The sequence below is a fragment of the Pelophylax lessonae genome, assembly GCF_965119305.1.
Source record: "Pelophylax lessonae genome assembly, chromosome: 3".
Taxonomy (NCBI): Eukaryota; Metazoa; Chordata; class Amphibia; order Anura; family Ranidae; genus Pelophylax; species Pelophylax lessonae.
Genome location: NC_138770.1, coordinates 624,539,453 through 624,565,789, shown reverse-complemented (window position 1 = coordinate 624,565,789; position 26,337 = coordinate 624,539,453). Strand labels below are relative to the sequence as shown.

The window sequence follows — 26,337 nt, the reverse complement described above, 5'->3', positions numbered from 1 at the left end:
AAACATTCATACAGAGAGCATTAGAGCCCATTCACATTAGCGTGACTTGTCAGGCGACTTGTCAGCATGACAAGTTGCGCTCGGTCGCGCTCCATTGATTAGCACAGGACCCGTTCTAATAGGAGCGACACAAGTCGCTCCGACTTAGAAAAAGGGTCCTGTACTACTTTGGGGCGACCTGGAGGCGACTTGCATAGACTTCCATTATGTGAAGTCTCTGCAAGTCGCGCCGAAGTCGCGGTGCACGCGACTTCACAGGTCGCCCCCCCAAAGTCGTGTCGCGCTAGTCTGAATGGGCTCTTAGATCAAATGTTTTTTTGTTTGCATATACATTGGTGAGAGTTTGTTGATTGTTGGAAGCAGGGGACCAGAAGGAGTGAGGACCTGGGATCTCATCTATTGAGCAGGGTTTCTCAACCAGGGTTCAGTGGAACCCTAGGGTTCCTCCTGGGGTTGCCAGGGGTTCCTTGAGCAATGGGCAATTTCTGCCTCTCAGATAAGTTTCCAATGACACCATTGTTTCTTTTTAGCTATCTGTAAGAGGATAATTCTTTACAATGATGACAAGAGTAAGGAGCATTCTTCCCACTGACTGTCACACTAATGCAGGGATCCTCAAACTGCGGTCCTCCAACTGTTGTGGAACTACACATCCCATGAGGCATTGTGAAACTCTGACATTCACAGACATGACTAGGCATGATGGAAATTGTAGTTCCTGAACAACTGGAGGGCCATAGTTTGAAGACCCCTGCACTAATGTGTCATAAGTTGTAGATTTTTAATTTTTAGCAGGGGTTCCCAGAGACCAGAAATTTATTTCAAGGGTTCCTCTGTGTTGAAAGGGTTGAGAAAGGCTGCCTTAGAGTGAAACAAAGAGCACCATGACCTTACTGGTAATGTAGGGGTGATGGTATTGGGGGGGAACTGCTAGTGGTCCCGAGTGGTGGGTGACACTGGATTTTTCACTTGGTGGTCGATTTAATCTTAGAAACCATTTCATTGAATTCGTCAAACACATTTTATGTTATATAGACACTGATGTATATTATTTTTTATATATTTCACATATTGTAGTAAGATATTTGACACTTTGAACTAGGGAAGCACCGAATGTTCGGCGGCCGAACATTATTCGGCCGAAAATAGAAAAATAGAAAAATAGAGGACAGGAGGTCTCTCAGACTTCCGTGAAGCCGGGACACTTCAGCGGTGAGCATACATACATTACTCACTCGTGCACTGCAGCCCGCCCCACACATTCAGTGAGTCTTACTCTCCTCCCTAGTTTTTTCAATGGCACATTCAGGAAGCCAATCACGCCGTGATTAGCTGCACAGCGAACCAATCACGCGTGCCTGCACGCCTGATTGGTTCCGCTGTGCCGCTACTCACGGCGTGATTGGCTTCCTGAATGTGCCATTGAAAAAACTAGGGAGGAGAGTAAGACTCACTGAATGTGTGGGGCGGGCTGCAGTGCACGAGTAATGTATGTATGCGGCTGTGCTCCTTTCCAGGCTCCTACTAGTCCACCTCCAGCCTCCTACTACCACCACTATGAGAGACTGTCTGTCACTGTATAATCTGATCGAGTCCACACTGACACTGACTGACTGTCACTGAGTAATTGATGTTACCACATTAACCCTGACCTGCCCAGTGCCCTGTATCTGCAATTAAAATTTACAAGGCTGCCTGCATGCTTCCTGATTTCCATTCCCAGCATCCTTCCCAATCCCTACAGTGTCACTAACATTAACCCTATGGTACAAGGCTGCAGTGTGCACTGAATCCCATTCCCTACAGTAACATTTAGGGAGAGAGAGAGACATGAGAGGACAAGAGAGAGAGAGAGACATGAGAGGACAAGAGAGAGAGAGAGAGACATGAGAGGACAAGAGAGAGAGAGAGACATGAGAGGACAAGAGAGAGAGAGAGACATGAGAGGACAAGAGAGAGAGAGAGAGAGAGACACGAGAGGACAAGAGAGAGGACAAAAAATTGGCAAAATAAATGGAAAAAATGCGAAACACCGCGTTCGGTATTCGGCCTTCGGCCAAACATTTTATTATTATTCGGCTTCGGCCAAGAATTTCATTTCGGTGCATCCCTACTTTGAACATGTGCATATGAAGTTGCACTACACTATATGCGCTTTTGATGGTTTACCTGCAAAAGGGACCAGTCTGAATTGATCTAGCAGGACTTCATTTTTCTGGCTTAATTAAGTTTTTTCATTTTGTCTGGAATGTAGGTTAGATTGTACTCATGCTCTTTATATTGGTTAAAAGGTTGATACTTAACAGTTGCGTGACTCATTTTATTCCCCTGGAAATTGATAGGTTTCTAGGGAAAGTCAAATGTCTGTAGGAAATTGTGTCCAACAAAGGTTGTGCTGGGATGACCCAACTCGCACTGCAGGAATGTACACGGTCAGAACACTGTGTAGATAATTAGAATAGAATGTGTAAAATAGCCTCTGAATAGTCTGTGGCTGCCAGTGTCACACTCGCCAAATTCTGACTATTGGAGTCCTCCATGTTCTAATCTCATACTGTGCCAGGCTCAGTAATAGCCGTTTGCCAGTTTATAAAGCAAACTGCATGTCTTTCTGTTATTGCCCCTTGGCATCCAATTATTTATTCCACATCTCCGGCGTGCTGTTTAAAAATAAATGGCAGGATGTATTCTAGTGTTTCGTTGCTTCTCCTATTACATTTGTAATGTGATATTATTATCTTTTACCTCTGAAGGCTTGGTGTTATTTTTGGTGTTTGGCGAGGAACTGTCTCCTAGCAACACACGGGACGTCTCTTCGTGACATGCTGAAAAAGCGATTCATTGATTCTAACTTGGGAAGCCGTTACATGATATGTGGGACACTGAGGCGGTTTTCCTACTTCCTTTGCTGTTGAGCACAGCATGGTTACAGTTGCTGAATCTTACTACAACACGCTCTGTGCAGATTTCCAATCATACTTAAACAAATGAGTGTCATCTGCTTGAGCCAAGTTTTAAGTGTATGTACATTTGGATGGTTTAATCCCATCAGGTTTTTATTGCTGTGTGTGTTCCAGTTGGGGAGATTCACGACCTATTTTATTTGTCTCTAGTACAGAAAGTAATGGGAAATCTACAAATTTCAAAGCTATCACCAAAACAAGAGTTGATAGTTGGAAAAATGATGTCTTGCATCTCTGGGACAGGAAATGAAGAGAAATCTGGCAGGACACAAAACAAAAAACTGTTGGGGATCTTAACCATTTCCTGCTCTATCAAAATTCAAAAAGCTTTGATTTTATTCACTTTAAATCAGCATAAAATAAAAATCTCAGAAATTCACAAATGGGTATGAAATTATCCAAACAGGAACTTTTTTTTTTTTTTTTTTTTTTCTTCTCCTTTTCTACGGTTATATCGAGTTTTAGGCTGAAGGAAGCTTACCAGTGGCAATTGTTGTTTTTGTGGGAATATTTGAATGATCGGTCTGTAGGAAAACATTTATTGGTTTTATTTTTATATATACCGTATATATAATTTTATTTTATTTTTTTAAATTATTCCTTTAAATCCCCCATTCACACTGAATGCGGCTTTGAAATTGTGCTACTTTGGCTCGATTTCAAAGCTGCAGGAGCGGCAGGACAGTGTGATTTCAACTGTGGCTTGCTGACATATGTGCAATTTCATGCAGGTCAGTGAAAGTCGCACATGAAATTGCCATAAATTCTGCACAAACTATTTGTCAAATTCCACTACTTCAAATCGCACCTATTAAGACGGTGCCATAGAAAGACGTTCAATATGACTTCTGGTGCGATTTGTAAATCGCATGTCGCACTGGTATGAACGTGGCGAAGACTTGGGCTGTGTCTGCAGGACACACAAACTTGCTGTCTGCAAAATGCTGCATCTTTGCTTATGAGTAAATCTCTACTGCCTGATCTGTTTACAAGGCACATGCTTACCAGTGCAAATACCATTAACTCTGCTGTATACATTTCTGTGGTTAATCATACCCAGAGTAGATTTTGCAGTGTGAGGCTTCCCAGTTCTACACATAACTTGCTCAGATGGTTGCTTGTGCACATACTTGATCTTTAATTACCCATACATCTGCTGTACTTCAGTGCAACCTACTAAAGCATTACTTATTTATCAAGCTGGCCATGCAATAATTATTTTTGTTCCGCCTGCAGGCTGAATGAAAAAAATCTAACTGGTTTCTGGTCTTATGTATATGGAACTTGTAAGTGGTTTTAATCCTGGAGGTTAATAAAAAGCGCAACTGACCCATTTACACTAAGGGTCTTGCTTTCTGGTCAGCTGCTTGGACCACTGGGTGAAGGAGGCACAGTGTGTTTCATTGGCACATCACTGAAATAAAACGGATCGCTTTGAGACTGTCACATTGAGTATAAATATAAAATTATGATTTGCATGTTGAACAGCATTACAAAAGTGAGACTCGTGGTGGAATGCGTAATCTGAATTATATCTACAGCAAGGGTGATTTATTACACTGTACACTTTAAGCTTGTTACATACTTTTGTTTGCACTGGTTTTATGGAAGTTGCCCATGAGGTGTGTGTGACGGGAGTCACTTTGGTTGGGGGGCCCGTGGAACACCGGTTACCTTAGAAAGGTTGGAAAATCCCTCTCTCAGCCCCCTAGGCCCTTCTTATGTGCAAGTCACCCAGTGTCTATTAGGGACACCGGGTGACCAAGGAAATGACGGTAAGGTACCTAATGGACACTGATAATATGGTTTGGGTTACTTCAAATGGGACAGTAATATTTATCAACCATATATCTCAAGAAATATATGAAGACTATTCCTGGCCTATTTGATTGTGAACATGTTCATTGAAAGAGCTAATCACATTGGCCTCTGTTCCATGTTAAAGGCCTAGCTGCCTATTGCCAATAAGAGACTGCTTCACATAGTCACTCATAGCAGGTGCTAATATCAGCTCAACCACCTGTCTTCCACACATTGTTGAATATGCTGATTTACTCCCTGTTATCTACTGTGGGTTCTGTGTTTACACGTATGACATCTGCATATGATAATGTAATCAGGCACCAGACCTTGTGTGGTAATTTTTCAGGAGGGGGATGTTTCCCTGTGCTGTATATATTGTGTGTGAGACTGCTCAATAAAGTTGTTGGTTCAAGTTCTTTTCGAGCTAAGTTCTGTCTAGTTTTGTATGGGGGGGGGGGGGCTGCCTAGAAAATCTGATATCTATGTTCAGACTGGAGGAAGCGGTATTCTGAAGGAAGCCCACAAACAGTGCGGTTTCATTACATTGGTGGCAAGTGGTGGGATAGTGCTTTCTTCCTGTGAACACCTCCAAACCACCACCAGGATCCAAGATTGGGATAGCAAACTTTGGTCTCCCCAGCGGAGATATGGAGCTGGCATCAGAGTTCCAGGGGCTGTTGCTTATCCCTCTTTCAGTAATTCCTAGGACTGTGTCAGTGGATCAATACCTGGAGATTAGGCAGCCGATTCAGGCGAAGGGATGGATTGGAGCCCTCCAGGTTGCTCATATGCACCAGGGCAATGGTGCTTTCCAACACCAGGGCAACGGGCCAGTGATCAATGGGAGTTGTGGATGGAATTCCTGGGAGAGCGGCCCTAGGAGCAATAGGTATCCGAGTTGGACAGGCTGGTCAAGCAGAAGATAGAGCTGGACAATCAGTATCGGGCTCTGCAATGGCACGCAGGGCAGGAACTTTTAGGACAGACCTCAGAATGCTCTCCGGAGGGATATGACTTTTGCAGCCCTGGATTGCTGTGGGAGAGCCTTACAGATGTGTTTGACGATGAAGAGGAACCTACCCTTGAGGACCTGCAGGCTATGCTCTGTTTTCTTGCAGTTAAAGACCCCCTCAGGGGTCTCAGAGCTTAAACCTGATCTAGAACACTTGCTAAGGAAAGAACGGCATCTGGAAAGGGCATACAGGAAACTGCTAGAACACGTTAAGCAGCATGCCTGAGAATCAGCAGCGGAAACTCCGGAAATTGCCGCCCCCAAACTGAAGTGCTGACAACAAGGCAGAGCTCTGCTAGCCTCTGCCCAGCACTGATAAAACCTTCTGGGTTCCACAGACAGGAGATGGTGAATCCCGATCCCCACACACCACCAGAGACTGGGGATTTGATAGACTTTTCTGCTGAGGAGGAAAAACCCGGTGAGTCTCCAGCTGAAGAGCTGACTTCAGAGCATGGCGCTGTTGACCCATGCATACAACAATCGGCAGCCCTGAAGGATTTGTGTAAGGCCACCGACCTTTTAATTTACTTCCCAGTGGAACAGCTGGCAGCTGGGGAGAACACTATTGGCCTCTGCCCACAACAATCACTTCCGCAGAAGCTCCAGGGAGAGAATGCAATTGGCACCTCACAACTGCAGCTTGAGATGGTATTGGTGGATGGGACGGCAGTATTCACTGACCGTAACCCAGCAGAAGAGCTTGATCTCCTGTGGTAGTGGATGGGACTTTTGTCCCCACTGACACAACCCCAGAAAAGGGTCTGGCATTGGGACCGGAGGACATCAGCCTTGCTCTGCAAACACTGGAGAATTTTCATCTAGAAAAAATGGATGAGACTACGATTTCCGTCTGGATATCCCAGGGATGCTGGGTAGTCAGCCCAGATCCCCAACAGCATGGAGTGGGCCCAGCCACCCTGTCTTCTCCCAACCAGCTGAAATGACTCCAGGGAGAAGGGCCAGTTCAAACCTCTCCCCGGCAGGGGTTATGTTCTACAAGAGAGGCAGAGGTTGGCTAGGTAACGCTCTGTTCCGGGCAATTTGTTTGGGGTACTGTGGGGGTACAGACATTGGGGGGCGGGAACTGCAGTCTAACTTCGAAGTCCACCTGTTTGGGGTCTCCTCCTGTATTAGTCTCCCTTCCGAAAGGGGAGAGATGTGACTGGAGTCACTTTGGTTGGGGGGCCCATGGAACACCGCTTACCTTGGAGAGGTTGGGAAATCCCTCTTTCAGCCCCCTAGGGCCCTCTTATGTGTAAGTCACCCTGTGTCTAATAGGGACACAGGGTGACCAAGGAATTTTTATTCTGGGTGGTTGTGCTGTACATTCAGAACTAGACATATGCCGGTTTTCGGTAATTCGATATATCGCGGTATTGCATAGCCACGGTATTGTTATTGTGGCATTTTTAAAATACCGAGTTTCTCTGTCAAGTCTGCCTGACTTGTGAATTGATACATTTCAGTGAGCTGGATGACTCATTCACTCACACAGCTAACCCCTTTCAGCATTAAGTCTCCTAACTATAAACAAAAATGATTACATTTGTATCTTTTCCTTCCCTCTGCCAGGGAGAAAGGAAGTTTAACCTCTTAAAGACTGGATCTTTTTCTGACACTTGCTTGCAAGTTAAAATCAGTTTTTTTTTTTGCTAGAAAAGTACTTAGAACCCCCAAACATTTTATATATTTTTTTAGCAGAGACCCTACAGAATAAAATGGCGATTGTTGTAATATTTTATGTCACACTGTATTTGCGCAGCAGTCTTTCAAACGCAATGATTAGACTTTAATGAATAATAAAAAAAAAAAAAAGTAACAGTAAAGTTATCCCAATTTTTTTTTTTTTGTTACACAGAGAATCGTGATCTTTATTCCAAGCTAAAAAATCGTGATTCTCATTTTGGCCAGAATCGTGCAGCTCTAATATATATATATATACATATACACACACACACGCCTAGCAGCCCACATTACATTAGTATATAGCCATCAAGCAGTGTCTGGCCTACCTGGTGATGACTGGTCCTGGCGCTCTGATCCGATGGCCTGGTCTTTAAAGGGGCAAATCCTTGCGATCCAGAAGTGGTTAAACCTGCAGGAGGACCGGTGTTTTTATCTATTAATGACTTTACTATTGCTTTAGGCCTGGTTCACATGTATGCGGGTTGGCGGTTCACATGTATGCGGGTTGGCGGCCCACATTTGCACAGGCATAGCAGCCCATTGATTTGAACGGGCTGCTATGCCCTCATTTTCCGCAGAAAAAAGGTGCATGCAGCATTTTTTTTAAATTCAGTGGCCTTGAAATCCATCCTGCTTTTGCACCATGCGACTAACCTGCAGTTCCTGCTCTGGCAAGCTTTCTGCATTTTTTGTATACGTGGGCACGGCATTTAAAAATAAACAGTTTGCGTGTGCAGCAACGGCAGGTAAGTCGCATGGTGCAAAAGAAGGATGGATTTCATGGCCACTGCATTTTTTTAAATTTTGCATGCACCTTTTTTCAGCTGAAAACGCAGGCATAGCAGCTCAAGCCCATTCACATCAATGGGCTGCTATGCCTGTGCAAATGTGGGCCCCCAACCCGCATACATGTGAACCACCAACCCGCATACATGTGAACCAGGCCTAAAGCAATAGTAAAGTCATTAATAGATAAAAACACCGGTCCTCCTGCAGGTTTAACCAATTAATGACTTTACTATTGCTTTAGGCCTGGTTCACATGTATGCGGGTTGGTGGTTCACATGTATGCGGGTTGGGGGCCCACATTTGCACAGGCATAGCAGCCCATTGATGTGAATGGGCTTGAGCTGCTATGCCTGCGTTTTCAGCTGAAAAAAGGTGCATGCAGAATTTAAAAAAATGCAGTGGCCATGAAATCCATCCTTCTTTTGCACCATGCGACTTACCTGCAGTTGCTGCACACGCAAACTGTTTTTAAATGCCGTGCCCACGTATACAAAAAATGCAGAAAGCTTGCCAGAGCAGGAACTGCAGGTTAGTCGCATGGTGCAAAAGCAGGATGGATTTCAAGGCCACTGAATTTTAAAAAAATGCTGCATGCACCTTTTTTCTGCGGAAAATGAGGGCATAGCAGCCCGTTCAAATCAATGAGCTGCTATGCCTGTGCAAATGTGGGCCGCCAACTCGCATACATGTGAACCGCCAACCCGCATACATGTGAACCGCCAACCCGCATACATGTGAACCAGGCCTAAAGCAATAGTAAAGTAATTTATAAGCAACACCTCCTTCAGGTTTAACCACTTCTTGACCACAAGGATTTGCCCTCTTAATGACCAGGCCATCGGATCGGAGCCGAGCGCCAGGACCAGTTATCACCAGTTAGGCCAGACACTGCTTGATGACCTATTTTAGGCCTGGTTCACAGAGTCTGTACTGACTGACTATATAATAATGTGCATAAGTGAACCAAAGCCCCTAAATTCAGCAATGAAATTGAAGTGAGGTGGAAATTTAATAATTTAAATTTAATAATTGAATACCGTGATAATACCGTATACCGTGGCAAAACCTTAATCAATTAATCGCAGCATGAAAATCTGATACCGTCACAAGCCTATTCAGAACAGGGATGTCCAACCTGTGGCCCACGGGCTGCATGCTGCCAAAGGCAAAGAAAAGTGTCTCACTCTTCAGTCACACCTTATTCATGTTATCAGTTTTCGGCAACATCTTTTGTTGGATGAAGCACAGGAAGGGCAAAATTAGAACCAAAATATCTGATGACCGCTTTGAGAATTCATTAAGAATTGCTACTTCATCCATCCAATGAGTTAATGATGCGTTAATTTATCAAAAACCGTGTCAAATATTGCACTTGTTTTATGTTGCCCCTTTTATTATAATATTACAACAAAGAAAATTAAGTTTAATTACTCGGGTACATTATCCAAAACGGAGATAATTAAAATGTTACTAAACCCACTACAGTAAAAGCTATCTGTTTATGCAGCAAAGCATGCTTGTTACACTCATTGTGAAACCTAAAGGGTTAATCCTTTGCATTGTGTAAGAAAGCTGTTTGATCCTGTCGTCTCTGGTCCTAACCTTCTTCCAGTGTCCCCATCTTCATCCCCGGGTGGTACAGAGGTTAGGGGACAATTTACACATGCTCAGTTTGTTGTATATTGCTAGTATGGTTTTTTTTTTTTTTCCTCTTGAGAGGGTGCATGGGATCAGTAGAGGGCCAATCAGCACTGTCCAGACAGAGGGCCAGGGATCCTGCAGTCATAGTACAGTGAGAGCAGTATAAAAACTCCTACAAGCTTTAAAGGATAAGTCTAGGCAAAACCTAACTAACGATAAATCTGTTCTGTGCCACATTCTAACCCTTATCTATCTAACCCTGTATAGCAAAAATCGCTGTACTTCTATTCTTCCATGTTATGTTATTTAATTTTCCATGTTGTGTGTACTGTGGGAGACCAAATATAGTGACTGCAGGGTCCTGGGTTTAGTAACACTAGTGATCTGCTTGACATTTTCTGTTTATCAGCCATCCTTATAGTTAGTGTATTTTATGTGTAGCCCAAGGCAATTCCTCTTCTTCCATTGTGGCCCAGGAAGGCCAAAAGGTTAGACACCCCTGATTTAGAGGGTTGTGGCAAGGCACATTTTTCTGTCCTTGTGTTCATTGTTGTTAGAAAACTTTTCTTCTTTTACTTGTACATGCATTTAAGATCTGCATCCTAAGATCTGAAGACCACCTCCCTGGATTTGTGCCCAGTAACCTGTAATTTTCCTGTGATCAAAAATATAGTATTATTGGCAGGGGGAAATAATACTTCTGTTACATTTTGTATTGAGTGTTGTACGTACATCTATAGAAACTCAGTGGGTCTGATCACACTGAAAATTATATAGCAAAGAAAGCCTACTCCATAGTCAGGGGTGCTGTGCAGCAAGCAGGAATACAGTACTAATGGAACAGATGTGTATATTTGAGTGTATTTCTGGAAAAAAGACTAACCGTGAAGGGTGCATAGTTTAGTTAACCTGCATTTGAAGTTGGTGTTGCAGTAACTTTTCACAGCGTTGTAACCCTTTCCTGTGCTGCATCCTATTAAAGAAGTGTACTGCATGGTGATGCCTCTTCCATTGTTGCTGTGAAAGTCATATCCAGCTCTGTTCCCTCCTTAGTGATGATTGACAGTGGCAGCATCTTGTGGCTTGGGTTCCATTCCCCTCCTAGCATGTCACAGGAAGTGAATTATGGCACATTTTCTTTTACAGCTACAGCTTAAAGCGAAGATGTGGTCTTGTGACTATAAATTAATAAAAATTATATACGCTTTCGAAGGCATAAAAGGAAAAAAAAAAAAAAAAAATTACCTTCCCTGTGTCCTAAGCCCAGTCATCCTCTGGAGTTTGCGTTACACTCCTTGGATGTGGTTCGGGCGATCAGGGTGTACTTGGCTACTACTGACTCTTTTCGTAAGGCTGATTCACTTTTTGTGATCACGGGTGGCCCTAGAAAGGGGTTGCCTGCGTCTGCCACGACTATCTCCAGATGGATCAGACAGACGGTGGTGCAGGCTTATTCTATTAAGGGTCAAGTTCCTCCGTTCCCTGTTAAGGCGCACTCTACTCGGGCTCTTAGTGCTTCCTGGGCCTTCCGCCATCAGGCGTTGGTGCTTCAGGTTTGCAAGGCGGCTACCTGGTCGTCGGTTCATACCTTTACAAAATTTTATAAGGTTGATGTGCTGGCATCGGCGGATGCCTCTTTTGGCCGCAAGGTTTTGCAGGCTGCTGTTTGAGGGGACCTTTGGTCTACCTCGGGGGTTTTGTTTTTTTCAGGTGGGTCTCATCTTCTTGTTTCTATGAGTCCTCTGTTCTTCTGGTTGGCTCTGTTTTGGCCTTCTGGATTGGATTTTATTTCTGTTATCCCACCCCTCATTTATGGCACTGCTTTGGGACGTCCATACGGATATCAAGATATCAGTCCTGCGTCTGTCGATGAGCGACAGAAAACTGGATTTTTGACTTACCGTAAAATCCTTTTCTCTTAAGCTCATGACAGACGCAGTACCTGCCCCTCTATTTTGAGTTGGCTTGGTATGATATCTCTGACACTGCTTTGTTACATAACTGACATCCTATAGCAGGGAGAGAGAGGATATACCCCCTGGGACTGCCCATGGGTGTGGCCAGAACTTTTTTTCCTGCCTAGTGTCCTACTCCTGTAGGGGCAGTATAACCCTACGGATATCAAGATATCAGTCCTGCGTCTGTCAATGAGCTTAAGAGAAAAGGATTTTACGGTAAGTCAAAAATCCAGTTTTTGCACAGAGCAACCCTGATTCTCCTCTTTTGGGGTCCCCCACCACCACTTCTGGCTCTCCCTACCTTCAGAGTGCCCCAATAGCAAGCTGCAAAGTATAATATAGAGTGCCCCTATAGCAAGATTAAAAAAAACTTTTGCCTTTTAGAACCACTCTCTTCCTGCCCAGGACTACATGTCCCATGAGGCATTGATCCTCACACATTCACAGGTACCTACTGACATGTATGGACGGTGTACTGAGCATTATGTGTGCTGCACAGCTTTTCCTGATATGTAAACAAGCATTCTGTAAGCAGGCCAACTAATCGGCTGACCAACTATTGATTATAAAAATAGTTGACCACTTTTTTTTTTTTATAAATAATTAGTTGTCGATTAATCAATCGATTAGTTGTTTATGCCCTAAAGAATACATTACAATACAACACATTATACACAGGAAATTGTATTCTGTCATACGAGAATTTTTGTAACTAGCAACCTATTCATTTTTGATATGAGACTAGCATGCAAAAAAATTGTACAGTTTGTCCGATATTCTCATCGTGTATTCAAGGATTTACACATGACTGAAAACAGACAGTTGAGCGTGTTTGACCCCACATCCCTGTATGATTTAATACTGCCATATTATGGTAGAGACTGCAGGCTCCTGGGGACTTCTGCCAGGTAGAGAGACTGGTAAGGACTGCGATTATGTGACTTCTGTTGTAATGTGTTCAGGGAAACTGTGCTGCAGTGACATTTTTCAGTGTGTGTCCCCTGTGTAGTCAGTTACATTACTTTTAATGAGCAATGCATGGGGGCCTTTAATGAGCAATACATGGGGGCATATCATTCAACCCCAGGGTTGGCTATTTGAACACGGATTCCTTGTATATTCTGCATATATTGCAAGTATTTTTTAATCTGCAAAGGAGACAACCGCCTGAGCTGTATTCCAAGGTTCCATTCATACCTAGGTGATTTGTATTGCGGGTGGGAGTGCTCGACGCTGCCCGCGATTCCAGAACGATACAGCATCGCGTTTTGCTGTGATTGTAGTGTGACAACCGCGGTAATATGGTACCAAGATTGGGGTGCCATTAAGAAATAATGCCATGGCAAATCCATCCCGCGCCTGTTCCGCCCACAATTAAAATCGCCTAGTTGTGAACAGAGCTTAAGGCATTGTTCACACCTGAGCATAGTACAGCAACAGCTGTAATTTTTTTTTTTTTCGTTGAGCGGCACCATTCATTTGAATGGGCCTTTCTCCATTCCTAAAATGTTCCAAAGAAGCTCATGTAGCAAATCTTGGCATAGATTTCAGTATGCTTAGGTGTGAACGGAGCCTATGTTTGCCATATTTTTGATATGTAAATGGAAAGGTCAGTTGAAACACTTAGGACCCATTCACACTTGTGTGACCTGTCCTGCAACTTTGGACTGCAAAGTCTAGTCAGGAGTAAGGACATAGGTTCCTGGCTGGGATCTCTGGTCCAAGCATTTTTCTCGTCCATATATCTTTTTTTCGTTTTTTCTCTCAGGAGATCTACAATCAAATGCCCGGCTGGGCGATGGGCTAGATAATCTAGATCCAGTGGTCCCCCCCCCCCCCCCCCCCAGCCAGCAAACCCATGCAGACCGCAGCTATGTGCTAGGTCGGCCGCGACATAGCCTCATGGGCATAGGCTGGCCCACGAGTTAAATATTTTGCAGGGTTACATATGACCGGGCTTGAGTCTGAGTCGCAGCAGTCCCTTGTCTTGACCGCTCCCCTACTTTGGTGGTGAGGAGTTCTGTCTGGAGTGTTGCCCACGCCATGGAAGGGTAAGTACAGTCCCCCCCCTCCCCTTTTGATGGCTTTCTTTGGGGTGGGCACGGGTAACCTCCAGCAGGTTCCCTACTCCCATCCCTAAATCCCTGGCTGAGCTAGGCTTCCCCCACTCCCATTCCACCCTGTCTGCCCTGGGACCCCCACCAGACTCATTGCAGAGGGTGCAGGAAAGATCCTGGCAGCATGCTTCAGTGTTTTGTAGCTGATGGTGGCCATTTTCCCTTGGTCTGGCTGGTATCTGGTTGGTGGCCATGGTTGTGTAGTCGGATGATGTCAGTAGCCAAGTGGGAGTCTTGGAGATGCTGAAGACAACTGAAGCCTCGTGGGGATGCTGAAGCTCCTCCTCTTACTCTTCCTCCTCCGTTTCCTATTCCTGAGTCTGGGACATATTAACAGGGATACCTTCCATGATGATGCCGGGTTGAATTATCGGTGCTCCTCTTGTCGTTAGGGTGAGTCTTGGGGGGTCCCGGTTATCTCTCTCTCTACTGATACCTTGAGGAGTTCCTTTAGTGGTGCCAAAAGATCATTTTTTGTACTGCAAGGTCTATTCTTATGGAGCCTCAGGGTCACCTCTACCCACTGACCCCCTCATGGAGATGGCAGGCCCCTGGGAACCCCAGCTTTCCATGGTTGCACTGATGGCGATCCTGCAGTCCTTCGTGTTCCCGGTGGAAGTGACGTGTGGGCAAAGGCCCAGGAGGACGCGTCCCCCGCCTTCACCTGCTCAGGCTGTCTCATCTGATTCTGAGCCAGATGCCACTGTGGATGTGGCCCGTCCAGGGCAATTTAATATCAATGGAGGATGCGGCTCATGTAGCCATGGGTGTAGCTGTGTTGTTTGGTATTCACAAGTCACATTGTATGCCAAAGGTGTTTCCTTATGTGCCTTATTTTGCAGGTTTTCCTGTAAGGAGTGGAAACAACCAAAATTCCCCTTTGTGCTCCCCAAAGGTTTTGGTGTACGTTACCCTTTGAGGAGTCACTTTTTAAAAAGGTGGGCTAGTCCACCAGTGGTGGACCCTCCTGTATCCAGGTTGAATAAAGCAAACTGAAGGTGCGCAATATAGTAAAAAAAAAAAAAAAAAACATTTACTCTAAAAATCTTGATTAAACGTCCAGATGCATCTTGCCCTAGGTGTAGGGCTGCAGTTTGGGATTTGATCCAAATGCTCTGGAGGTGCCCCAAGTTATACAGAAATTGGGAAGGGGTACTGAGCAAACAAAAATCTGTATTTAAATTAGATCTACGAATGGATCCAATACTTTGTATATTGAGATACATGGAGCAAAATGTGGAATCCACGTCCAAAGTAATCGCAGTTTTGAGATGTTTATACCAGGGTAAGAAGGGGATTACTTCGAAGTGGATAAACCCTAGACCACCCTCGGTAATGGATTGGCTGAAAATGGTCAATAATAAAGGAAAAAATAACTTGCATAAGAAGGGGTAATGAAATTAGATTTGAGAAGATATGAAAAACGTGGATTGAAACCCTATTTTAGAATATATAGAAAGTCTGTGCCCGTACTAAAATTTAATTGTGAAATAGGGTGGGGGAGGGGGAATGAAATCCAGAAGTATGCATTTATGTAAATGATGTGGTGTTTTGTATGTAAATTTAGCATTTGGGAAAGAGAAAAAAATGTAATAATTAGTTAAGTTTAAAAAAAAAAAAAAAAAAAAATCTGCGGTTAATATTTTTTATCTTCAGGTTTTAGAATTTATAAAAGGCTGACTGGTGGAAGGGGAAGCCAAGGGAGGAGGAAATGCTGGCCAGCAGCACAGCAGGGACGAGTGCCAGAGCATCGGTATGGGGCGCCATTGCAGGGGTCGGACTGCCTGTGGGAGGAACAGAAAAAATATTTTTATAGCCCATGTGGCTGCCCTAAAGCCAGAGGGAGAGGTGGGAAGCCGGCCACTTGGGGGGGGGGGGGGGGGGGTCTGTATGGGGTACGGACCTGGTCAGCTGGAAGCAGTGCTGTAGGTCTTTGTCGTAAGTACTTGGCAGCAAAGGGGTTAAATGAAACTTGATGTTGAAAGAACCAATCTCTATTATTTTTGCCTGAAATGGCTGATAGAAGTTTTTGTGTGGGAATGGCTCTCGGTCTGGAACAAAACTTGGTCTCCGTGATTTTGAAAACTATAAATGACACTAAAGTTGGTTTTAGAAATACAGGGGAAGTTACAAGAAGGCAGAAAAATGCATTAAGAAAAGATTTAATGAAAAAGATTACAGGGCCATTAAGTAGTGGATTTGTATTTTTGGAGAATAAGGATATTGTTGAGTATTACTTTAATTGTCCCATGTTTTTGATTCATCCTTTTTACTTTTTTCTCAGACTTTAATAATGTTTTTAAAGATTTATGTATTAGTATTAAACAAATACACCTCCTGTTGTAACAAGCTGTGGTGTACATCATTGGGGTATTCTCATCCATCCTTATTGATTATAAGTTGTCATGCATTGGATCTGCTTCAAGAGCTTTCAGTTTTATTTTCTTTATTTGTGAGGATTTTTCTTACAACATACTAGAAGCCTCTTACTGATTTTGAGGTAATTAGAGACTTGTTTTATTGTTATAGGTGTAACCAACAAGGTGTGCTTACAAACGCACAACAAATAATACATTCTCTGTATTTGTTCTCTTGTAGATGCCACTTGCAATGACCAGCAAGACCTCTTCTGTCAGAAGCTGCAGCAGTGCTGCATGCTCTTTGATTTTATAGACTCAATATCTGATCTGAAGAGCAAAGAAATAAAGAGAGCCACTCTGAATGAACTGGTTGAATATGTATCAACAAATCGAGGGGTAATTGTTGAGTCTGCATACCCAGATATCGTAAAAATGGTAAGTGCTTCCTTGCTTATATTATGAAGATATTTTTGATATGTAAATGGTAAAAAGTTCAGTTGAACTTGAAACACTTAGGCCCCTTTCACACTTGTGCGACCTGTGCTGCAACTTGGGACTGCAAAGTTGCATGACAAGTTGTACTCCATGATTTCCAATGAGTACCCTTCATATCTTCAAGTTGTAGCGACTTCAAAGTAGTCCCTGCACTACTTTGGTCTGACTTTGATGTGTTTTGAGATCCATAGACCTCAAGATTACACCGGCATTGTTTCAAGTGCAGTCAAAATCACATCAAAATCTCTGCAAAAAATTTCTGCAAAATCACGCAACTTTTAGGTCGCATAAGTGTGAAAGGGGCCTAAGGCTTCATGCACACTTGGACATCAATGTTGCACAACAATTGCACGTCATTCTTTTCAATGGCAATCGTTCAAATCTGTGCAACCTAAAGGCGCAGCAATTTTGGATAGGTGCCTGCACTTATTTGGTACAACTTTTGATGCAATTTTGGTCCAGAGAATGTAAAGTCGGATCAAAGTCACACCAAAAATCACACTGGATATCGTCGACTTTGGAGATGCGCTAATGGGAATGGAATATTTAAAGGAACTTTAGTACTTGTTAAAAGGTTTATAATATACCACATAGTTCTCTTTTAATCCATTCAAGCTTGTTGTGCTTTGTGCAAAAATATTCCAAGGAGGGTGAAAACTCTTTTAAAGCCTAATGCTTGGTACACACAATGAGATTATTAGATGAACGATTGTCTGTTTTTTTTTTTTTCTTTATTTCTTTTTTTTTTTTTTTTTTGCATGCTAGTCTCCTATTGAAAATGAGGAGGTTACAAAAGTTATGAAAATTCTCATAAAATGGAATAAAAATTTGGAAATGTCATGTATTGTATTGCATTTTCGGACGAAACCTATACTGATTAAACGAAAATCGTATGATTTTGTTTTCGTGGTTGTTCCATTGGAAATTTTCCAATGAGTTAAGGTGAGTGGCTCTGGAAAGCGATGCACGAACGATCAGATTATTGCACGATCGCTTTAAAAGCGGTATTTTTTTTGTAAGATTCTCCTTTTTTTATCAAAAGAAAGGTTTATTGAGAAAACACACAATAGTGCATGTTATGGCACACACAATCAAAATATCAGTGCAAAACTTATAAAGAAATACAGCGCACAGCCAATGGTAAAAATACAACAGCAGGTCGGAGACCACCTCAGACAGGCTAAGGGGAAAAGAAAAACAACTGAAAGTGGACATATTCCCTCTTAATTGTTAGGTCATGACCATGGATAATTCCAGTAATTTAAAGTAACAACCGGTCCAGGACCAATTCTGCGGGGGCCATACCCGGAGAACTCAGCCACACTCCCCATACCTTAAAGAACTTGGCGGTAGAACCCCTATGCTGATAGATTTCTCCATGCGGAGAGTGGTGCCCAATTGTTCTAACCAAATCTTGTAGGTCGGGGGGGCGGGGTCCTGGGCCACCCAATGACGAAGAATAAGTAGACAAGCCTGAAACAAGGCCTGCCCCGCTGCTTCTCGTAAATATTTATCCTCCGCTATATGCTCTAAAATGCCTAAAAGGCATTGTCTGGGATCTTGAGGAATCACCAATCCCAGGACTCTATTAATAGTGTAAAGCACCCCCGACCAGTATTGGTGCAGCTTCGGGCATCTCCACAATAAGTGCACCAGGTCCCCTACCTCCCTCTCGCATCTGCTGCACAAATCAGCAGGCCGGATGCCCATGGAGTGGAGCCTCAATGGGGTGTGGTGTACCCTAAAGGATGTACAGTTGAGACACCTGGTGAGATACATTAAGCGAGCACAGACTGACTGATTCCAAGGCCTCCTCCCATTGCTCGTTCGGAATTTCCCCCACATCAGAGCACCAGTTCTCACACGCCCTACTGGGATACATTTCCAAGTAAGCTCCCAGAAAGGAAGCATAGCAGCTGGAGATGAAGCCCTTGGTAGAAGTAAAATTTTGTATTAGGTAGAAGACAGGAGTGGGAGATGGCTGTAAGTGTTGCAAGGAGATTTGGGCTTGCACAGCATGTTGTAATTGCAGATAATAGAACCGCATAGACCCGGGAATAGAGAACCTAGTTTGCAACTGGGAGAATGGCAGTAGAGACCCATTAACCAACACATGCTTAAGGTGGGTCACCCCATAAGTACGCCACCTGCCTGCCTGGTCCAGTTTGCACAGTTCAGGGTATGTACAGTTGTTCCTGATTGGGCTGTATGTAGTGTACCCGTTGCAGCTGTTTGGCCTTATCCCACACTTTTTGTATAAGCCTATAGGTGGGGGTATAGTTTATTTGTTTTGGAAAAAAGTTGTGCCTCCAGACCCTCCGATATCTCACAGGCACCGGTAAAGTGTCGCGTCACCGCTAATGCAGAACCACCCTGCGTCCCGGTCATAGCACCTACCAAATTCTGCAGCTGGGAGGCCAAATAATATATCCAGGGGTTAGGAAGTTAAAGACCTCCCTCCTCCCGGGGCTTTTGTAATTGTTCTATTCTGATCCTGGCTACCCGTCCCTTCCAAATAAGAGATCTGAATAATGTGTTCACCACACAAAATATTTTCAGTGTGATTACCACAGGAGCGTTATGTAGAAAGTACAGAAGCTGCTGCATGAGGATCATCTTTATAAGATTCACCCTACCCGCCACAGACAGCCATAGTTTGTTCCATATTTTGATCCTGTCCCTAAATTTCACCAGTAGAGGGGGCTATGTTAAGGTGGCATTAGTGCAGTAGGTCCGCCGAGACCACCACCCCCAAATATTTAAAGGAGGTCACGACTAGTACCGGGCAGAGCGATCCCAGAGAAAGATCTGCGCTCCAATCCAGCGGGAGGAGGGCCGACTTAGACCAGTTAATGGTGAGGCCAGAGAAGCGCCCAAAGTCCGTAATAGTGGCCACGACTGCACGCAATGAGTGCCCCGTGTCACCCAGCATCAGGAGCATGTCCTCTACATACAGCAGAATCTTCTCCTGGATGTCCCCAACTATGGAGGTGTGCGCCCTAATACTGGCTGCAAGTGGTTCTATGGCTAGGGAAAATAAAAGCGGGGATAGTGGGCACCCCTATCTCGTACCCCTTCCCAAACTAAAGGTGTGTGAAAGCCTACCCCCCTCCCGTATAGAAGCCCGGGGATGGCAGTAAAGCAGTTGCACCCATGATGTAAAGATTGGACCAAATCCAAACTTAGCCATAACCGCCCATAAGTAGGTCCACTCTACACTATCAAAAGCCTTGTTGGCGTCCAGTGACAACAAGGCCCGGTAGACCCCCCCCCCCCCCCATTATCAGCAGGGTTTTGCATAGCAACAAATAGCTGGCGGAGATTGAGGGCAGTAGATCTATTGGGTATGAAGCCCGCCTGATCTTCGTGGATATGATATGTGTAATGCATTTATTCAACCTCCTCGTTAGCACCTTTGCCAGGATTTTCACGTCTGCCTGAAGCAGGGAGATAGGCCAATGTGAACCAGGATCCATCTCCGGCTTCCCTGGTTTAAGCAGAGGGACAATGCAGGCCCTAGTCATGGATTCTGGTAAAGCACCCCCCTCTCTAGCCGTATTAAAGACCTCCAGAAGTTTAGGTATCAGCATCTCTGAGTATTGATGATATAATTCCATGGGGAGTCCGTCGTCACCAGGGGCCTTGGAGCCTGGGAACAAGGCAACAGCCTCTCGCAGCTCATCTTCCGTGATAGGGGCCTCCAAATCCGCCCTCTGACGTTCTGTCAGGGAGGGAAGGGAGACAGAGTCCAGATAAAAGCTGTAGGTCCTCCGGAGTGTAAAGCCCCGTACACACGTACCGATCGTCGGCCGAACGATCGGACGTCTTTTGTCCAGGGCTGTCGGTGTCTGTTGAAAAGTGCAAAAGACTGCACAAGAATTTTGTCTGCCGACTGCAGAAGTGATGTCATGTAATGGTTAACTTTCCCTGTGTTTTTCCTTTTCTGAGCATGCCCAGTCTTGCAAATCTGCGGTCTGTCGGCCGAAATCTGTACTGACTGGCGAACAATCGGCCGCTCTGGTGTCGGCATACAAAAATTTTAATGCTTGCATGACAGATTCTTTTCGGCTGAATGTGCGCTGTTGGAGGCATCATACTAACAATCCTACAATTGGCAGACCGGTCGTCGGCCGAAGCTTTTCGGCCGACGATCGATACGTGTGTACGGGCCTTAAGTCACTTGAGAGGAGTACAGATCCGTATAGAAATGTGCTAATTCAGTTAGGATAGCCTCTTGAGTGTTAATCAGATGACCATTCGAGAGTCTAAGGGCACCTGTGGGGGAAGCCGAAGGGCGCACCCCCACAATTCGTGAAAGTATGCGACCCGTCCGCTCCCCCTCTTCATAAAATGAAGTTTTGTCAAAGAACCTTTTTGTCACCTTTGGAATTAAGTTCCTTAACCCAGAGCACCTGAGCAGACAGCCAGTTATCTCGCGTATCATCAGTGGGGTTAGTGATATACTCCTCCAGCTCGCGGGCTCGCAGCCCTAATTGTTCCTCATAGCGCTTAGAATTATTCTGAACCCCCCTTATATTATGTATCAGGATCCCCCTAAAAAAAATTTAAAGGCGTCCCATCTCAAGAGCACGTCCCCATAGAGAGCATGCTCCGCGAAATAGGAGGAGATAGAGGTCTGAATATTATTATCCGATGGGAAGAGTTTCAACCAAAAAGCATTCAGTCGCCAGGGGGCCCTACATAAAGCGACCTGTGGTCTCACGGCTAGCCTAACTACTAACGGGGAATGATCCGATATCCCCCTCAATGCATACTCCGCCCGCTCCACCATAGGGAGGGCAGCACCAGACCCAACACACAGGTCAATACGTGAGAGGGAGGAGTGTGCTTTTGAGAAGCAAGAGAACTGGACCGCATCAGGGTGTTTCAAGTGCCATACATCTGTCCAAGTCAGCTCCTCCAAAAAACGGGAGAGAGCCGTGCCCCTGGCAGAAGCCAGGGACAGGGCGGGGGGGGGGTGTGTCTATCCCTGGCGGGTCAAGGACTCCATTAAAATCACCAACAACAAAAAGAGGTACATCAATTTTATCTAATGTAATCCATAGAAGCTCTCTGAGTATTGTAGAGGAGAACGGAGGAGGAATATACACGCTGTTAAAAGCTAGGAAACCTACTTCTAGGCAGATCTACCATCACACATTGAAGACATACATTGCGTGGTGTGAGTCCCTTGGGGTTCATCCTCGCTCCTTAGTGGCTCGGATCTTTACCATCCTTCACGGGGGGTTGAACAGAAGTTGGCCTTGAGTACCATCAAAGGCCAGGTGTCTGTTTTGGTGGTCTTCCTTCAACGAACCTTGGCCATACACTCCCTGGTGCTTACCTTTCTTCAGGGTGTTTGCCATTTGGTTCCTCCAGTGCTCCGTTGCTGCCTTGGGACCTCGGTTTGGTGCTTTCAGTCCTCCAGAAGTATACTGTTGAGATTCTTTGGGAGATTCCCTTATTTACACTGTCTCAGAAGGTCGTAATGAAGACATTGTGTTGACTGGCGGCGTTATCCTGTCGTTCACCTTACTTGGTTCAGAGATAAGGTGGTTCCCTTGTCTGTCGTGCCTTGGATGTGGATTAGGGTGTACCTGGCAGCTTTGGGGTCTTTAGGAAGTCAGACTCCATATTTGTGCTCACGGATGGGTCTCGGACAGGGTTGTCCATTTCCTCTGCAACCATTCCCAGATGGCTCAGACAGACGGTGATTCAGGCCTGTTCCATCAGGGGTCAAGTTCCTCCTTTCCCTATCAGGGCGCACTCTACTAGGGCACTCAGTGCCTCCTGGGCTTTCCATCATCGGGCACCAGTGACGCAGGTTTGCAAGGCGGCCACCTGCTCGTCAGGTGCGCACTTTCGCAAAGTTCTATAAAGTGGATGTGTTGGCATCTGCGGATGGCCCTTTTGGCCACAATGTTTTGCAGGCTGCTGTTTAGAGGACTTGGTCCTCTGAGAGTGTATTGTTTTTTTCAGGTGGGTTCCAGTTGTTTTGGTTGAGCCCCTGTTGCATGGTTAGCTACTGTTTTAGCCTTGGGAATTTTATGCTCTTCCCAACCTTCATGTCTAACACTGCTTTGGGACGTCCCGATGGTTTAAGAATATCAGGAGCTTTGTCCGTCAAGGAACGAAAGAGAAAATGGGATTTTTGACTTACTGTGAAATCCATTTCTCTGAAGTTCATTGAAGGACACTGCACCCACCCCTCTGTGGAGTTATTTTCTCTGACACTGCTTGTAACAAAACTGAGTACTTATAGCGGAGAGAGGGAGTATACCCCCCCTGGGACTTGCCCATAGGCGTAGCCAGACTTTTTTTCTGCCTAGTGTCCTACTCCTGTAGGGGCAGTATAACCCAATGGTTAAGATTATCAGGAGCTGTGTCCTTCAATGAACATCAGAGAAATGGATTTTACTGTAAGTCCAAAAATCCCAATTTCTCTTACGTCCTCCGACAGTCGCCGCCCACTCATACAGTCTTCCCCAATGGGGGTATTGACTTCATCTCCACAGGAGTAACTAGGCATAAGACTTGTTAAAAAACAAAGCATTTACATAGACACACCTATGGGGGCTGTCCCACTGGTCCAATACCCCCTCCAATCAGCCATCCCAACTCAGTTTGTCTTCTGCCTAGTTAAGGAGTAAGAAAGGCTTCCCTGTGCTGGGGCTTCAGTCTCAGCCGCCTTCTTCTATTTTATGATTTTATTTACTGCAAATGTGGTTTTTTATTTGCACTACTGTTTATTTTGTCAGCGTTAGTCGAATCTTCGGATGAAGAGGGTAGGCTCCATTGGTCGGACCGTCTTCAGGGCCGCCCTGCGGGGGTGCAGACGGACAATGCCACTGCAGGGGCTTACATCAATCACCAAGGGGGCACCAAGAGTAGTGCAATATCGGCAGTTCACATTCCAGGTGTAGAGAATTGGCAGGCCGATTACCTGAGCCGCCAGTCCCTGGACCAGGGGGAATGGTCCCTACACCCGGAGGTGTTTCAAATGCTGTGTGCGAAATGGGGATCCCCGGATGTGGATCTGTTCGCGTCTCGGCTAAACCACAAGGTGGAAAGGTTCGTGGCAAGAACGCGTGATCCTCTGGCAGACGCCTCAGATGCGCTGGTGGTGCCTTGGCATCAGTATCATCTGATGTATGCCACAACATTGGTGATTCTGGTGGCGCCGGACTGGCCACGCCGGTCCTGGTACGCGGACATCGTTCACCTGACCGTCGAGCCTCCATGGCGGCTGCCAATGCGAGAAGATCTACTGTCTCAGGGACAGATCTTCCATCCTGCTTTACAGTCGCTGGCTTTAACGGCATGGCTGTTGAAAGCCAGGTCCTGAGGGACAGGGGTCTCTCCTCAGAGGTCATTCCTACCTTAATCAAGGCTAGGGAAGCATCATCTGGTAAGATTTATTACCGTACATGAAAAGCTTATTTTGCCTGGTGTGAGTCCAGGGGCTTCTCTCCTCGTTCATACTCGGTGGAGAGAGTGTTGGCGTTCCTTCAGACTGGTGTGGACCAGCGCCTTGCGTTGGCCACGATTAAGGGCCAGGTATCTGCACTGGCAGTCCTTTTCCAGCGCCCCATGGCGTCTGATTCTTTGATTCGCACCTTCATTCAAGGTGTGCGTCACTTGGCCCCTCCTCGTAGGGAGCCCTTACCTCCATGCGACTTGAACTTGGTTCTGTCCGTATTGCAACGTTCCCCGTTTGAAAACATCAGGGAAATCTCGTTACCTCTGCTGTCTAAAAAGGTTGCCTTTCTTGTGGCAATCACTTCTGCTCGCAGAGTGTCAGGGTTGGCGGCCTTGTCTTGCCGCTCCCCTTACCTGGTGGTTCATAGGGATAAGGTGGTCTTGCGACCTAACCCGTCCTTTCTTCCAAAGGGGGTTTCTGATCTTCACCTTAATGAGGACATTGTTTTACCTTCGCTCTGTGCGAAGCCTAAGCATCCTAAAAGAGGTTGCTTTTGCATTCCTTGGATGTTGTCAGGGTGATCAGGGTTTACCTGTCGTCGTCTGAACCCTTTTGGAAATCGGACTCTTTGTCCTTCCTGAGGGACCTCGGAAGGGTATGGCTGCGTCTGCGGCGACCGTTTCAAAATGGATCAGACAGACAATTGTACAGGCCTATTCGTTGAAGGAACGGGTACCTCCGTTCCCTGTCAAGGCGCACTCTACCAGAGCGGTGAGTGCTTCCTGGGCTTTCTGACATCAGGCTTCGGTGACCCAGGTGTGTAAGGCTGCGACTTGGTCGTCAGTACACACCTTTTCAGAATTTTACAAAATTGATGTTCTGGCATTGGCTGATGCCTCCTTTGGCCGCAAAGTTCTCTGTGCGGCAGTACCGTAAGGGGACCCTGGTTTTATTGCGGGTCCCTGGCTGTTGGGGTTGTTTATCCCCTTGGTTATGTGCTTTCCTGGGTTGTTGCTCCTGTTGAGCCTTTTTTGGTTACCCAGAGGGTTACCTTTCTGTTCACGTAAGGTCCCTTTCTCTGTTGTGGGTACTGCGTTGCCTTTCTGATGGTTGCGTTTCCCACCCCTCATGTCTACACTGCTTTGGGACATCCCCATTGGTGAAGACTGTAGGAGTGGGCGGCGACTGTCGGAGGACTCAGAGAAAGGAATTTTATGGTAAGATTTTGCAAAAATTCCATTTTCCCCGGCTCGCCTGAGAAACAATCTGACTTTGCCGCTGCATGGCCACAGAGGCCATAAACCACTATATCGTCTTTCATCGCCTCTATGGTCTTGGAGGACTGAAGCGACATCATGCCGTCACTTCCGGTCCAGGGTGGAAGTAAACTATTTATTTATTTTTTTAGTTTTTTTTTTTAAAGCTCAAGATCAAAAATTTTTTAATTTTTTTTTTTTTTTTTCTTTTGATTTTAAAGGTAAAGAAGAGATTTGGAGTCTTTTTGACCCCAGATCTCCCCATAAAGTCATTCTTATTTCTATTACAAGGAAATCTTTACATTCCTTGTAATAGAAAAAAAAGTGATTAAAAAAAAGTTAGAGACAGTGTAAAATATAAATAAAGGAAAACATTTTTTCTCTTACGTCCTCCGACAGTCGCCGCCTCTTCATATTCGTCACATATGGGGGTATTAGACTTTGCTCCGAAGGAGTAGCTAGGCAACAGAATATGTTAACAATAAAGCTTTAACATATCCCACCCTCAAGGGGTGGTCCCCTCAGTCAATACCCTCCTACTTCCTGCAACCATATCTCAGTTTTAATGTCTAGCTTGTCAGGAGTGGCTGGCTCTCTCTGTGCTGGGACTTTCTGTCCCAGACTCTTTCTTCTTTTTAAAATTTTGTTTGAGTTTTTCTCTCTACCTTTATTTAGCTGTTATTTTGTCAGCGTTAGTTAGTTCTTCGGACGAAGAGGATCATGCGGACTGGGTCTCGGGCTGATCCCCCTGGTCGCAGGTCGTGGGTCAGTGGCTTCCCAGTCTGCCATTGAGCGTTCAGCCAGGTAACGCTCCTGGCACAGTGAACGACCTAT

The 26,337-nt window shown here is 45.2% G+C and overlaps 1 protein-coding gene across 1 annotated transcript in view; it reads left to right on the top strand.

The window, feature by feature from the left end:
* Window positions 1-26,337, top strand: part of PPP2R5A (protein phosphatase 2 regulatory subunit B'alpha) — a 229,891-nt gene that overhangs the window by 94,163 nt on the left and 109,391 nt on the right. The window contains exon 2 of the mRNA XM_082252330.1: window positions 16,571-16,767. Coding sequence (XP_082108456.1) covers window positions 16,571-16,767 — 197 coding nt within the window. The remainder of the gene's footprint in view (window positions 1-16,570; window positions 16,768-26,337) is intronic.